Source organism: Sinohyriopsis cumingii, chromosome 13 (genome assembly GCF_028554795.1).
Source record: "Sinohyriopsis cumingii isolate HCF-2022 chromosome 13, ASM2855479v2, whole genome shotgun sequence".
NCBI lineage: Eukaryota > Metazoa > Mollusca > Bivalvia > Unionida > Unionidae > Sinohyriopsis > Sinohyriopsis cumingii.
In genome coordinates, this window is record NC_142973.1 from 71,014,961 (window position 1) to 71,032,757 (window position 17,797).

Genomic DNA, 17,797 nt, shown 5'->3' on the forward strand with positions numbered 1-17,797 from the left:
AACTCGCAAATAAACATGCAAATAAGACCGATTGTAACAATGTGCTAATGTTTTAAACATGAACGATTAAGTCAAATTCATAATGATGTAAATGCATAAAAAGAATTTTATTTGCGTAAAACAATCAAAACATTTAACTTGGTTTTGGAAGCCATGTCAGTGGTGTAAATATACAAAAGTTTCTCCATTTTAAAGATTAAAATTCAATTTAATTTCTATTCAAGTTTATTCTCTTTCAACTGCCAATGTGTTTTGATGAGCAGAATAATTAAACAGTACTAACGATGAAAACAATACAAACTTTCCTGTCTGAATATTCACTAAATGTATTCTGAGGGAATTTAAATATCTGTTGATGCTAACAAATCTATCACAACCATTCTTTTTCTTTGTCTTTTTCATACTTACTGTCCACCTGCCCAAGCACCTGTCCACCTGCCCTGACAAACCCTAAAACACAGTAAACCATCAGCTATATCTGATTAGATGACATTTTTGAGATCTTGATTAATTTTCTTTTTTTTCTCCATAATTATTACTTTTTTTAAATACTCAGGGTAATAATCAAATGAAAGTAGGTGTTATTATTCATGCTTATCTTCAAACTTCAGTGCTGAAGATAGGACTATAGGTAAAGAACATCTGTAATTCAATTATTTGTTCTCTTAACGTGACAGCTATGTGTACAAAAATGATCTGGTAAGTGATATGTCTCACAATGAAAATCACAGACATGGAGCTAATTTGATAATATAATTAAATTTGGTTGCACTGAGTGATATGTAAAGGCTTTGTTGACTTTGTTATTAAATATTATCTTTTCAAGAGTACCTGAATGACAATGACCGGAAATGGTAATGTTGGGAGCAATATGACTAATAAACAATTTTACTTTGTGAGCAAGATTCTGAAGTTCAGCTGATTTAGTGGGCTTTAAAGTTAATCCCCTGTATACTAATGCATGGTTGCATTCATTATATTTCACCTTGTTTCTTTCACAAAAGTCTGCAAACTCATCTGGTAAAGAAATATCTGAAAACTTTATTTTTAATTTGAATATTTACAAAAAGCATTTTAATTTGAATAATTTTTCATTTCAGTTGTTAACAGAACTCAGCATACTCATAACTGAAAGTAGCACTAAAAAAGTGCATTAATGATTCTACACTGCTTGCATTGCATGATCATACCCAGGTCAATATGGCAATCATAGCATGCATTAGTAAAGGCATTGTTATTGATGTCAAAGCTCCAAAACTATGTTGTTTTGCTAGGATGTTATCAATACTGGCTTATTTCCTTGATTGCCAATCAATAAACAGTACTGGTAATAAACCAGCAAACAAAATAAGTGAAGCTTAGCATGCTTTGTGCTACCACTCTCATGGAGACTGCGAGACTGAGTTTGAATGTTCATGTACAGTAAAACAGGTACCATATATATTTATTTATAAGTTAAGCCCAATGGCAAACAACATGGACACTGATCTATCGATGCAGAATAAAAAGGTCAATGGTGTTTGTTTAACTCTTAATAAACTGAATAGACCCAGATCTGCCAATGCATAATACAATTGCAGATCTGGGTCTGTGCAGTTTGTAGTTGGAATCAATTTATAAGTAAGCATGAATGGTACTGTATATGCAAATGGTCAGAAGTTAATGGATATAGGAACATCTGCTTGCAAAACAGGAAATACTAAGAAACTTACTTGAAAAATAAAGAACATAACTCATTTTTGTAAAACCATTTCTCCTGAACTTGAGCAGGAGTCAGTGCCATGAATATGCAGCATGTGGGTACAACATTTCAGAAAATGCTGAATAATTAACAGTAAGTGTATCTGAATAATAATGTACTAGCATGCCCAATTCAAAAGTCTGTCAGAAATGAAACTAAAACCATGTTATACATTATGACAAGGATAAGGATTTACATATACATTTCATTTTTGTGTGCTGAAGAATAGTCTTGATTCACACTCATTCATCTCTAACATCACTATGGTAAAGATGAAAGGGAAAGAACTCTTACAGGTATACTTAATTTTCTTTGGTAGCATCCATGTACAAACAGACAAATAAATTCAGATGTTCAATTTCAGTGTTCTCCCAACATGTTTGTAGCCATATTATACCCTAAATGATGTTGCCACTACACCTTCATTGTTCAATCTCCGCTTGTAAAGCTTTTATCTGACAACGGTCAACCTCAAAGATAAGTTTTCTCATGTGACTGCTTTAGATAATATTACAAATAATATTCATGGGCATACTGAACATGCACTGCATTCTTCAAAGAAAGAAAAAAAAACACTGCCATTTTGAAAAGTTATCCATCCATTGGGTCCACATGGACCCAGCATCATGGCCACTGTGATTTTTATAACCTTGTTCACTGCAGGCACACAGCGGATGGATTAAGTTTTAATGCTACAACTGGAAAGTCACGTATTACTAAAACGGCTTGAATTAGTTAAGGTGTATGATAACATTAAACATCATCATTTCCAAAAGGTATAATGTCTGTACTTCTTTTTCAAACAAGAGTATTGTGAATGGCTCATCATATGCGTGCCATGTTTAACAGTCCTCTGAGCTTTAAGACATTAAATTTATTGTATAAAAACCACTGTTTTCTTTTAAGACTTACCATGTGTTCAGACTTTTAAACCCCAAATTCAATGGGTTTGTTTATAGCCGAAACTGCAAGCTATCCACAAAGTTTGGTCAAGGAACTTATTTCTAAAACAAAAGTTATTCTGCAAAACCAATTTTCCTTGAGCAATAATGACCCTGACCTTTGACTCAAAAATTAAATGGTCTCTTCTAAACCTTATGTGCAAGCCATCCAAGAACTTTGGTCAAGATACATGGTCTCCAACAAAAATACATAAACTAAACCATTTTTCTTTTTCGTTCATAATGATCTTTAACTCAGACCACATTAGGAGTATTCTATGCAAATACAGAATGATTTTATAGCCTTGACAAATACATGGCTGAGTAATTTGGTGCAATACACAAAGCATTACTGATAGAAACAATCAGCCCAGCTTATATGTATATAGAATGATGTGTTCAGCTTATATGTAATACAGTTTAAATTTAAGAAGAAACTATTACAAAAAATATGTTTAAAAACTAGGACTCATTATTTCACAGCCAATACAAATTATAACTGCAGAAAGTCATTTCACAACACAGTTTACATAATAGGTATATCTGTTGGATTGGTTGGTCACATTTCACAACATAGCTTACATAATAGGTATATCTGTTGGATTGGTTGGTCACATTTCACAACATAGTTTACATAATAGGTATATCTGTTGGATTGGTTGGTCACATTTCACAACACAGTTTACATAATAGGTATATCTGTTGGATTGGTTGGTCACATTTCACAGTATAGTTTACATAATAGGTATATCTGTTGGATTGGTTGGTCACATTTCACAGCATAGTTTACATAATAGGTATATCTGTTGGATTGGTTGGTCACATTTCACAGCATAGTTTACATAATAGGCATATCTGTTGGATTGGTTGGTCACATTTCACAACATAGTTTACATAATAGGCATATCTGTTGGATTGGTTGGTCACATTTCACAACATAGTTTACATAATAGGTATATCTGTTGGATTGGTTGGTCACATTTCACAACATAGTTTACATAATAGGTATATCTGTTGGATTGGTTGGTCACATTTCACAACACAGTTTACATAATAGGTATATCTGTTGGATTGGTTGGTCACATTTCACAACACAGTTTACATAATAGGTATATCTGTTGGATTGGTTGGTCACATTTCACAACACAGTTTACATAATAGGTATATCTGTTGGATTGGTTGGTCACATTTCACAACACAGTTTACATAATAGGTATATCTGTTGGATTGGTTGGTCACATTTCACAGCATAGTTTACATAATAGGTATATCTGTTGGATTGGTTGGTCACATTTCACAGCATAGTTTACATAATAGGCATATCTGTTGGATTGGTTGGTCACATTTCACAACATAGTTTACATAATAGGCATATCTGTTGGATTGGTTGGTCACATTTCACAACATAGTTTACATAATAGGTATATCTGTTGGATTGGTTGGTCACATTTCACAACACAGTTTACATAATAGGTTTATCTGTTGGATTGGTTGGTCACATTTCACAACATAGTTTACATAATAGGTATATCTGTTGGATTGGTTGGTCACATTTCACAACACAGTTTACATAATAGGTTTATCTGTTGGATTGGTTGGTCACATTTCACAACATAGTTTACATAATAGGTATATCTGTTGGATTGGTTGGTCACATTTCACAACACAGTTTACATAATAGGTATATCTGTTGGATTGGTTGGTCACATTTCACAACACAGTTTACATAATAGGTATATCTGTTGGATTGGTTGGTCACAGTTCACAACACAGTTTACATAATAGGTATATCTGTTGGATTGGTTGGTCACAGTTCACAACACAGTTTACATAATAGGTATATCTGTTGGATTGGTTGGTCACAGTTCACAACATAGTTTACATAATAGGTATATCTGTTGGATTGGTTGGTCACATTTCACAACACAGTTTACATAATAGGTATATCTGCTGGATTGGTTGGTCACAGTTCACAACACAGTTTACATAATAGGTATATCTGCTGGATTGGTTGGTCACATTTCACAACACAGTTTACATAATAGGTATATCTGTTGGATTGGTTGGTCACATTTCACAACACAGTTTACATAATAGGTATATCTGTTGGATTGGTTGGTCACATTTCACAACACAGTTTACATAATAGGTATATCTGCTGGATTGGTTGGTCACATTTCACAACACAGTTTACATAATAGGTATATCTGTTGGATTGGTTGGTCACATTTCACAACATAGTTTACATAATAGGTATATCTGTTGGATTGGTTGGTCACATTTCACAACACAGTTTACATAATAGGTATATCTGTTGGATTGGTTGGTCACATTTCACAACATAGTTTACATAATAGGTATATCTGTTGGATTGGTTGGTCAACACTAACCATGACCATCATTATCATTGTCAATTTTGAAACTTGTAAGTTTTATAGCTTATTATAACAAATCAATTTAAATATCACTTGACTTGACAGACAAAGTGAAATAGTGTCTTATCTGTTCTATTTGCCTGCAGTGTTACAACTCCAGTGTATCATATCCAACAAGTCCCTAGCAAAAATGATAACTGGGTCAAGATGGGCTGGCAGGGGACACCATTTTTCAGTATATGATAGGCTACATGGGTAGCTACTGGCATGCTATGTCATTTATAAACTTTGGTCAAGCCAAGACTTGAACTGATGCAGACATGAGATGTATGAGAGATCTGAACTTGAATTCATTAAAACATTTCAATATTAGGACTTCTAAAATTTTATTTGTGGATTATTTTTGGATTTGATTCTTAAAACCGTAATTTCTAATTTTTTCCCAGTTTTACAGTATTTTTCCAGGGAAATAAATAATTTGTTAATTTTTTCAAAGCATGTTGTTTTCACTCTTTCTTGTGTTACTGTTTATTCGAGCCTAAACACATAACACTTTTTATAACAGCAGGTTTACAATAAATCTGTTCGTACTTATTCTCCTCATCTGCTGAGAAAATTTGTCATGTAAATGTATATCTGATGCAGAAGTGTTAGACAAAGGATTTATCTTGGATAACGGTATTTGCATTTCAATGACAGCCAAGCAAATGACTAAAACTGGTCGATGGAATGAAACGAGATCACTGCATGTTTCCTCTTTGTTTCATTCACTAAACAGACAATGTAATCATGTTCCAACATCTTCTCTCTTATACCCACCTGCTAATACTACAAGTATTTTTCTGCTGTTTTTAATCCATTCTCTCTCCTAGCCACATTTATCAGAATGACAATAATCTTTCATCTCAAGCAATACATACATGTTAGTGTTTTAGTGTTCACATTTTTGAGCATTAAAAAGTATTTGGTATAGTTTAAAATTAGAATTCTAGAAATAAACCTAAGTCTCTCAAATTCTTCCTCCATGCAATAGACCCCCACCCTGTAACAAATTAAAGTACACCAAAATACCATACATACAAAGTTGATTGACCGTTTTACACTTGTGTACACTTGTTGAGTGACAATTGGTGTAGTTAACTGACATATACCAGTATAATATTCTAGCACTACCCATTCTACAGTGACGGAGTGTAAATAACTCAACTCCACACGTATAAAATGGAGTCCACATGGTCAATTTGTGGAACTTGTATGGTAGATTATATGCCTTTATGGATTCATAGCAGGTGGCAACTCCACTGATCTTAAAAATCAATCAGTCTCACACAACAGCCGGGTCAGGCATGGACTTGAGATAACAGCACAGCATTGTACAAATCAGTGAAAAATACACAGGCATAAGTGGACAATGGGCCATATACTTTCTTTCTTTTAGCTGGACAACCCAAAGTTTTTTTCTGGGCAAGTAAAATATTTTGACACCTGTGATACTGGGAAAGGGTATTTTTTGTGTGTAGATAAAGATTTTTCAAAGACTCTAAAAAGTCCCTTTTAAAGTGATACAACCTTTAAAAAATTTCTGAATGCCACTGTTTCAACAGCAGTTAGTTTTGATACCTTTCTCTTCAAGAGACAGTCTAACTTGTCAATAGTAGTCACTATTGGGAAAAGGCAAAACAGACTGTTGCAAATAAGTGACCAGGGATCGCCCTGGGCTTCACCAATGTCACAAATTGTGATTTTTTATCCTTATTGGCGACAAAAATATCCCATCTGGCGATTTTTTTGGCGACATACTTTTTGGTTATTTAATTTGTACATACAATCATGGATTTGGACTGGATAAATTAAAAGGCAGAACGAAAGGAAGCCACAAACTTGACTAAGCAATGCATTGGATCAATCTGTTACACAAACGATCCTTTGTTCTTATTGACAACCCCATCTTTAAAGTGCATTGTTACATCATAATCTGCTTATGCTGACATCTGGGCTGAGAACTGTATGCTGCGATACAGTCAATCATGCTACTGCACTATACCTACAACTGACCGACTTCTGAAGACGCAAATAGAACAGATACAATTAATTGTATGGCTAATCCTTCTGGTTTTTTTAATACATATACCAAGACAATAGTTTTGCTGAACCTTCATAGAAAACTGATAACCTTTGAAGTACCGACTACTGTGTATAAATACAAAGCAAATGGAAAAAATCTCAATCACAATTACATCTGTCGCCAGTGCAGCATTTTACTCATTGATATTTTCCTTTTGTCATCAGTCCCATGTTACGGCTGCAGAGACTTAAACTCCGCAACAAGAAATAGCAAAAAAAAAAACAGTTTTGCATAATTAATAATTTATTTCTCAAAATACAGGAGTGAAAGAATCCTTAAATTGGGTGTGAATTTATGCTTATATATACAGTCCAATATTGCCAGGTGTTGACTCGTGTAAGTTTCATTCGTGGGAATGGAGATCCTATTTTTCTTGTCGAGAAAATTTATACAGCATTCAGTGATCATTCTTGGGATTTAGGAAGCAATTCGCTACAAGCTTTGTGAAGCTAGCCATAAGTGGGGGGGGGGCTGCTGAGAGACTACTGGTGTCACCTGTCAGCACTGAGGACTGTGAACGTGGATTCAGTAAGATGAACCTCATAAAAACTGACATCAGAAATAAGCTCTGCATCTCATCTCTCGAGAATTTAATGAGAATCAGCATGTACAGACGTGAAAAATTAGACTTTGAAACTGCATTCAACAAGTAGGCAGCCCTAAAATTGCGACGGATCTTCATGTAACACTTTGTAACATTTTGTTAATGCTTGTTGTAATTAAAGTATTAACTAATCCATCTTTTGTAATTTTCATTGCCTGTTACATTAATAGACTAAATTAACACTTGGAAAAATGTACACTAGTTTTTTTTGCGACACTTTTTGAAAATTGGCGAGAAAATATTGAGGTTGGCGATTTTTTTGGCGACAGCTTTTTAAAAGCCAGGACCATCCCTGAGTGACTATTGTACAAAAGGTTCAATTTTTAAAATTGACTTTTTGAACATATTATAATTATTACATTATCAAGATAGTTCAATGAATAAATCATAATCAAAGGTATGTTATTCTCTCCCAAATTTATGTTCCACACAAGATTACTGTACCGTGCTCAGTTTAATCTATCCAAGAAATAAAATCATCACCCACTTTAAAAAATACACTGATCTTTGTTCACATTATAAATACAATGTCTGGAGAAGCCTATGACGAAAAGAAAATCAAAGGTGTATAGCTATTTGTTGTGACCCATGAACCGAAACTTCATCTGCCTTTACAGACACATTTTGAATACTGAATGACCCAAGACCTAATGAAAATCATCTCTTCTCAAAGTTAAACATTTTTTTCTTGAGATAGAGCTTCAAGCAAATTGATGAAGACATCTAACTATACCTATCAAACTGGCACAAAAGGATTATTCTAGTTCTGCTGCGATAACACAACTATTTTTACAACCATCTAGCAAATTAATTACTTCAATCTTCTCCAGTAAAACAAAAAAAAAAATCATTGCTTTTGAAAATAACTTTGAGTCTGACATAGATTTGCACTATCAGCCTTTACCTAAACAATTCCCTGCTACTAAAACAAAAGAGGTGTATTATTTGCATACTTGGAGCAATCACTGCTGATAAGCTCCAGTGACTGCTTAAGACAGGATCAAAACACTGATTGCAAAACACCTGGTCACTGCCTGCAGGTGACCATTAAATACAGGACATTTACATAGGAAATTAGAATGGCAATTGTTATATATATATATATATATATATATATATATATATATATATATATATATATATATATATTTTGGCACAAGATGAAGCTAACTTACCTGTGGTGGTTCAAAATTTGGTCTCCACCAGTTACCAATTGTGTCTTCTATCACCCAATCCATGGGGGCACCATCTTGTCGACCTAATGTCTGTAAAAGAAAATCGATCCAGGTTCATACTAGAGTTTTTTTTATCGTTGTCCCAGAATATTGTTTATCATAAGCATTATGACCTCATGATTCAAGAAGAGACCCAAGCTGACCTAAGGTTATCATCTGCCAAATAATCAAATACAAGAGAAGCTGGCCAAGAGATCTAAATTGGAGAGATGCTTTTTATTTAAATTCCATTTTAAAGTTTCTCTAGTTTTTTTTAAAAAACTACATCCAACTTTGATGGCATATTATGATTTGTCCAATAGGAAAAGGCCATTATGCCAAGACACTGTCAATGTCGATCAGATTCTATTCCGAGTTTTCTGGCATAAAGTTCTGCAAATGTTTCCCGTTTTAGTGTTGGTGACTATACCTGAGGGTGGAACAGCATCTTATACTTCAAGCTTGGACAATTTCTGTAAAATTTAATTAATCAGTTGTTTCAAAGAATTTATTTTCATTCTATTAATAGCAACAGCATGACGGATTGGCATAATTTGTAAAAACTTGAAAGCCTTCATGAAAACACTCTGAAAAATATAGTCCAATTCCACTGGATGATTTAAAAAAAAAAGATTTTCCCTTTTTTGTAATAACAGCTGTATTTATTATTTATTTATTGTGTGCAGTGCGTGCTCCGCCATTTAACATCGTTATTATCACCAAAGTGTAGAGCCTGCAGTCCAATGGAGAACTTTTGTCAGTGGACCGTTGTTCACAATGTGTGACATGGTCTGTAGAGCTCCTCAGCAACAGGATGACTCAGTGGCCTGGCCCCATCAGACAAGGTTGAGTGCACAACAACCCCGTCCTGTCCGGAAGCATTTCAGTGTGGTCCACAGATGCCATGGAAGGTTGAAGCCAGAAGGGCAGACTGATGGCTCAGCTAAAAGGGTATGGTTTACAACATTGAAGACCACTCAACACTCCATGCTGAAATAGCTGTCATATCCTCTGGCAACAAACATAACCAGATTGTAATTCTTGTGATATAAAGTTTGTCCAAAATAAAAATGGTGCCGAGATTTTATCCAATATGACGACTAGAATAGTTATCTTGAAAATCTTGTTACATTTACTCCTCCTGAATGTATGGTCACATTGGCATAAAAGTTCAATAATATTAGATATGGTTTCAACACTTGGCAGTTAAAAAGAAAAAAAAAAAAAGAGTCTAATTTTGGATTCCTGTAATTTGTTTTGCACACTGTCAGTGCCTTCAAGGGGCTCTAGTTACAGAAAGCATTCTGGTACTGCGCATTTTCAGATTTCTCCTTAAAATATGTTACTCAACCACATTACATTAGGAATATTAGCCTTTTACTCTTTGAATCCAGCCCTGCTAAAAGACAAAAATAGTCTTTTCCTATTAACAAGGGGCATTAACTCTTGTCCATTACCTCCCCTTTGCACCACAAAGTGTCACAAGTTTTTAGCGTCACTGCTGTACTGGTCACATCATACAGTTTATCCTTCAATAATCCAAGCCATTTTCATGTTGTAATTGATTCATCCAGCATTACTTTAGATCTGTTGTGTGGATTAATCATTCTGCTGCAGATTGTATCCTTTTATTAAATATTTTCTGCCAAATTTGAGTGATTTCATCACCTTTAGGGACTTTTTCCTTTAGTGAAATAGTGATTTTAAAGATGAGTGTGGTGGCAACCACATTTGATGATAGACTGGCACCATTTCATTTAGGACCAACTAGAAAAAATAAGATGCATTTTGATTAAAACTCCATGTGACCATACATCCATTTGAGAAGTGATAACATGATTACTGTAAAGATGACCACTATGGTCACTTATTTTGATGCGAGATCAGCATGATTTTCATTTAGGACATACAAGGCACCATAAAAAGTCTTCTAATTAAAACCTGGGCCCCGAGTGGCCGAAAGTGCTCTCCGTTATGGACCACTGCCATCTCACCTGTCTGTGTGGGTTCGAGTCTCAGATTCGGCCAATGTGGGTATGTGAGAAAGCTTGCCAGTAGCTTCTCGAGGGTCCGTGGTTCTTTCTGGGGATTTCCTGGGTTCTTCCTCCACCATTAATACTGGCCGCTATGTACAGCCTATCGTGTGCTGAAAAAATGGCGTTAAACCCTACAACAACAACTGATGAAAACCTGAGTCACTATGACTATCTAGGAGGCACAATGATAAGATTTTAAAGATGGGTGACATAGCAGCCATAATGGCAGTCAGAGCAAACCTAATTTCATTTAAGATCAAAAGGGTATTACAAAATGTCTTTTGGTGAAAACCTGTTAACAATAGTTTGAGATGAGAGCCATATTGGAGGTCAGATCAGCACCAATTTCATTTAGGACCAACCAGAAACAATAAGTTCCCTCTTCTTCTGAGTAAAAACAATGGTGATGGTAAACAGAAACTGATGATCTCTATCCTTAAGATCTAACGGCTTCTACATAGAAAAGGAAGCATAATTTGTTTTAATGCAGTTTGTACAGGAAGAAAAATTATTTTAGCACCCTTTGCATACAAGATCATGACAATTAACTGTTCAGAACAAGCCACAAAATGGCAAGAATACGGTGATCCCTCAGAGAGATAAAAACATTCAGATCTGGTTACCTGCCACTCTCTTGCACTCTGAGTCACTTCAAAGATAAAGCCAGTAGGGCAAGAGGAACTTGAGCCAGAACTAGAGTAATCAAAGAAGTTTCTAGATCCAGTGGGAACTAATTCCATCACCTGTTTCTCAGTATGGCCAATACATTCCTTAAGACTATATATTCCATCTAGAATGTTTCTGATGGTTTTAAAAACATACTGGGCATCCAGAAATGTTATTTAATACTGAAATTTACTGCAAATACATTTTGTCTGGAAAACTAGAGGATCCAAATATTTTGATTAATGATGCTATACAATGCTAGTTTCTCAACTGTAGAAAGTACATTGTTGTAAGAAGTGTTAATGTAGTACAAGTGACAAAAAGTAAAATATAATAAGCTGAAATAACTGAGATCTGTTTTCAGTAAATTGTTACCTCTGTAAGCAGCCTTTTTAATCCCTCTACCTGGTCTTCAGATGAGCTTAATTCACCACCAGGACTGAAATAAAGGAAATATTTGCCACCTGCAGGTAAACCCATGTAATATGTATGAATTGCTGTCAAAATCTATTGAATTAATCAAAGATGAGACATCATTTAACTATCATGAAGGAGGAGGGGTTAGATATTCAGGTATATTAGCCGTAATCAATATTATATAGCTTGCTGTAATAAAAAAATTTGCTAAGAGCTAACATAGTTGTGTTTGTCTTACAGCATAGGAAGTAATGAGAAGAAAGACAACTCTTGTTCCTTTAGTTATCCAAAGTAGAGAGTATGTCAGACCTTAAACTGTGCTAGATGTACTGTGCTAAAAATATCAGACCACCTGACAACCATCTAATCTTTTATGAGGCCCCTCCTGTATTCTAAGTTAGGCACCCACTGGGCTTATCAAAATAAAATATCTAATTTGCCTCAGAAAATTTTGATCACTCTGATGAAATGGGGAAATTTGTTTTCAAGATGTTGTAAGACTAGTAAACTAGTAATTAGGGCTGTCAACGGGTACTCGGGTACCCGACCGTATTGAAAAACCCGGGTATTGAAACGTAAACGCGGGTACCCGTAAAAAAAAAATCGCCACAATCGCCAACCACTTCAAACAGGTGTGACAGCTATGGCTTTAATTAGAAACCAGATCCCTGCTTAATATAAATAAACAATACATCAGAGAGTCTGTTTGGATTAATAAAATTCATTGGCATTGTGCAACAGGACAAACCGTTATCCCCGAGGCATTATATACCAAGGTTAAAACATAGCATTGTTCTACAGGTAATAAACCTCTTTGTAGACGATAACTATTGATTGTGGGTGCTAAATGATCGGTACATTGTGTGCTCTTTTAATGAAATCCAGATGGATACCTTTGATTTCCGAACACACATGTCGAAGAAATCCCACAATTTATATTATGAACAATTATCACCTAGACACCTTGAAATCTTCGTAATGCCTCAAAGTAATCTTTGAGCAGCTCGTTGTTTTTCTAGTCGACTAGCGCTGCTAATTTTGAAAGTTAGCCATCATACATATACCGATATTTCTACTTTCGATACTACTACGTTTATGACATAACTATCTTAAGAATTATACTTCCAAAATAATATCACTTCTGCGACTGCGTGGTCACGTGGTATAACTGGGGCATAATAGCCCTATTTGTTATTGCCATTTTAGAAGAGCTTCATGTGTCGAACAAAACAGTTATTATAGCGACTCTTAGTAATATTATTTTTGTATTTAAATAAATTTTTAAGAAAGAGTAATGGGCAAAGGTTCTAAAGTGTGGGCGCATGCTGAACGACTAAATGATAATAATGCTCGTTGCAAGTTGTGTGAACTGGTGCTTTCTGCAAAAGGTGGAAACACAAGTACTTTGCGGAAACATCTCGCGGGAACACATCGCATCGACGTTGATAAGAATGAGAGCGCAAATAGTACTCAGAGCATTGCTTCATTCTTGGTCAGAAAACCAAACTTATCAAAAGCCAGGACCTTACAAATTGATCGCAGAATTGCGGCCTTTATTGCACAAGATGGGCGGCCAATAAGTATTGTGGATGGAGAAGGTTTTAAAAGCCTAAATAATTTTCTCGAGCCAGATTACAACATTAAATCTAGAACAATGACAACTGCTTTAATAAAGGAACTATATGATGAAGGCGTTCGAAAACTGTTGGTGAAATTGGAAAAGGCTTTATATGTAGCGTTTACGACTGATTTGTGGACATCTTTGCAGAACATTGCATATATGTGTGTGACTGCTCATTGGATAAATCCTGTGTGGGAACTAGAATCGGCAATTTTGCAGACAAGAGAGGCTCCGGAAAGACACACTGGGCAAAATATCAGTGTTCGTCTGAGTGATTGTGCTAATGAGTGGAACATTCCAATAAATAAAATAGCTGCTACAGTCCATGACAACGGATCTAATATGAATGCAGCCATGAACTTGCTGGATGACTGGCCAGATCAACTTTGCTTTGCGCATACGTTGCAATTGGCAATTAGCGCTGGTTTAAAAGTGAAATCCATAGCCAGAATGCTTGGTGCATCCAGGAGATTATCCGCACATTTCAAACGCAGTACAGTTGCAGCTCAGGCTTTGCGTGAAAAACAGAAAGCTCTTCAAAATAATGACACCACAACGGTTTCAGAAGTTATAATAGATTGTTCTACAAGGTGGAATTCGACTCTGGATATGTTGGAACGCCTCGTCAAATTACGGTGGGCGATCAGAGCAGTTCTGTCTGACCCACAGGTAACAGTCCGCAGCATCGCTTCTACATATGAAATGACGGACGAAAACTGGTCATTGGCTGAAGCTCTCATACCAATACTAAAGCCTTTTAAGCAAGTTACTGTCATGTCATCTGGACAAAAGTACCCATCTATCTCGTCTGTGTATGTGCACTTGTACATAATAATGAAAAACATTTCCGATTTAAAACCAGATGACGCAGCTGCAATTAAAGAATGTAGGAAAGCAATCACAAATGAACTTCAAACCCGCTATTATCCTACTGCATACAGCGTGCTCAATGCAGCTAAGGCTGCAGTTGTCGATCCGTGTTATAAACTTTTAAAGTTTTTTAAAGAAGCACCACGACAGGAGACGTACGCTGCTGTCAGACTGGAGTTGATGGCAGTAGTAATCTCGGATCCACTAACTGTGTCGCAAACTAATGATGCCATCACTGACAAAACGGATGAACCAGAATTGAAGAGACAGAAACTGGAAAATGTCGCAGAAAATAATATATTTGATGATCTCGCTTCTCTGTGTGCTGCAGATGACAACGCTTCATCAGTAGACAAATTGTCAACATATCTGTCGGAGACGCCACTTAATGTTAATGGTGACATTCTTCAGTATTGGAGAGACAATACACCATGTTATCCCAGGCTGGCTGCCCTTGCACGAAAGTATCTCTGTATTCCTGCGACGTCGGTTCCATCAGAAAGTGCATTTTCGATGGCTGGACACGTTATAAACAAGAAACGTGCATTGCTGTCACCAGATACGGTTGATATGTTAGTTTTTTTGAACAGAAACTGGAAAATGTGTTGCGAACAATGATCATGTACTTGTTGACTATGACAGACTGGCATTATTGAGATTTGCTAAATTCTTTCTGAGTTTTTCTCATAAAAATAAAAACATTTACAAACATTATATTATCTAGTTTGAATTATTATTATTGTGTAGTGAATACAGTTTGTGGTCTTCTCTCTCTCTCTCTCTCTCTCACACACACACACACACACAAAGACGGTTTTAACACATTACTCTTGACATGTGGTAAAGCTGCTTTACACGCATGTGTGGGTAATTCAAATCTGCAGTCAAAAGCCGATGAATAAACGTGGTCTGTTCTAACAAGGACTTATACTTTAAAAAAAGGTGAGTGTTCTAAAGGATTTAACGCGGCTGATCACAGTGATCATTAAAAGTTGGATTATACCTACCATCTGTGTACAAAGGTCATTCTAAATAAATTTATTAATTAATAGCATGCGGTCAGATCATTCGCAGCTACATCGGTGCGGACGCATCAGACCGAGTAGTGCATTACACGGTTAGCCTCTATCGCCATACAAAATATTAAAGAAATGGGGATAACAATTAGTTGGTCTACGGTTGTACATGTCATTCATGTGCTAACGGGTACCTGTTAAATTTCGCAACAGGTACCCGGGTTGGTTTTTCGTGATTTTTGACAGCCCTACTAGTAATATTTATCCCCATGTATGCCCCTTACCCTTATTAAGACTGTCTACTTCAAATCAAATGCTGTAAACTGTGTGTATATGGCAAAACAAGTGACCTGAATAGGGAACAGATTGCCTGTATTACCTGTAAGTAGTGCTCACTTGGGTTTAATGTGTGTATGATTCTACCGAAGGTAGGACAAAATACTACTTTGGATATTTACTTGAACAACAGAACCAAGCAGAACTAGACTAGTGGGTATTGGAAGAGTTTCAGCAATTAATGCAACAGGTACAATGTTGTGTGCCAAGTAGTGGGATTAGGGCTAGCATATATACATAAGAAGCTGTTAACTACTTACTTTATTGCTATAATATGGTGAGTTAAGGCTAAAAGTGGGACATTTTTTGGGAATTATAAGTAATAAAGGGATCATAAATGATCCATGATGGCATTTAAGTCTTTGAGCGGATATGAGCTAAACAGGAAAGACCGACTAAAAAAGGATTTAGGCAGAAACACTTACGTATTTTGATTATTTTAATTGTCAGGTTTCATTGCTACTCTATTGCTCAAAATGTTTCAAGTTCAAGTTTCATGAATAATAATTGAGCTTTCCCTTTCTCATGCTTATACCAGTGTAATGCAACACTGGTTAAACATATTGAGCAACAACTATGAACAGCATGAAAAGTGTAAAAATGAAGCCATATAAACCAAGACATGCTTCATATGCTAATAAACACTGTTGATCCAATCAGAAAGGAAGACATAACAGAACAATCAGACAATGGCTGACTTCTGGATCTGGAGGAAAACACTGCTTTATGCAAAATATTTTGGGATCTGAAAAAACACAACAGCCAAATTAATATATATATATATATATATATATATATATATATATATATATATATATATATATATATATATATATATATATAGTTAGTGGCTCCCCTCTTATGTGGCCACCCCTTCTGCACTGGGAAAGTGGCCTTATAAGACAGGTGGCCTTTCCAGAGGGGGACTAAAATTTTTTTAAAGAAGTATATGTAATGTACATAGTAAGAAAGCTACATATTTCAAAGCATTTAATATCTTCATTTAATATCTTCGTTGAAAAGTAAACATTAATTATTAAAAGGTTCTTCTTGTTATAAAAATAGACTTATTTCAACTGAATATACAATAATAGTCCTTACTCTTGGTGTAAGCGTGATAAGCGGGTATTGTTTACACGCACGTTGCAAAACCCTTCAAAAACATCGTTTAAATCTTGATACATATTTTTTGTTCTCCATTTGCTCCATTTTCCCACTGCTGCTGAATAACCTTCTTATCGGTTATGATGTTGTTTATTCGAGTCTTTTCAACATAAAATTGTTTGGCAAGTCCCCCCACTGCACATGACCTGATGTCGTCAAGTAGAATAATCGACTTTCTTCTAAAATAATACGTCTCCATTTACGTGATGACATGATAATGTCTGGTAATGATTTATTTGGATGTTGCAAGCTGTATGCAATTTAATTATGCAGATGAAACTTTTGTTGAGTGGACGAAATGCCTTTTTCATAAAAGAAAGCCATAAAGGTGTTGTCACATGATTTTTTGGTCTTTCTCTGATACCCTGTTTTGTTCAAGGTTAAGTTCTGTGTGTGTGTTAATGCACAAAATCTATTTTTAGCCTATGCTGACCCTGTTATGATCTTGACAATTACGTCTGGTTGTAATCATCAAAGAGAAGAACTCCATAGATGTGTGAAGCCCAAAACTCTATCATAACATTGTTGAGCCCATTTCCTTTAAACATCGGCTTTTATAGACAATGATATAATATTAATCTTACTGTTACATGCACTTTAGTCAACACTTCTTTCAATAACGGAAGCTTTACATTGGGAGACATGTATTGATGATAGAGATAATCTGATTA

At 35.4% G+C, this 17,797-nt stretch overlaps 1 protein-coding gene across 1 annotated transcript in view; it reads right to left on the reverse strand.

The window, feature by feature from the left end:
• Positions 1-17,797, reverse strand: part of LOC149785810 (cleavage and polyadenylation specificity factor subunit 5-like) — a 113,332-nt gene that overhangs the window by 87,821 nt on the left and 7,714 nt on the right. Inside the window, exons 3-4 of the mRNA XM_089979751.1 lie at positions 12,078-12,141; positions 8,962-9,051 (exon numbers count right to left, since the gene is read on the reverse strand). Coding sequence (XP_089835877.1) covers positions 8,962-9,051; positions 12,078-12,141 — 154 coding nt within the window. The remainder of the gene's footprint in view (positions 1-8,961; positions 9,052-12,077; positions 12,142-17,797) is intronic.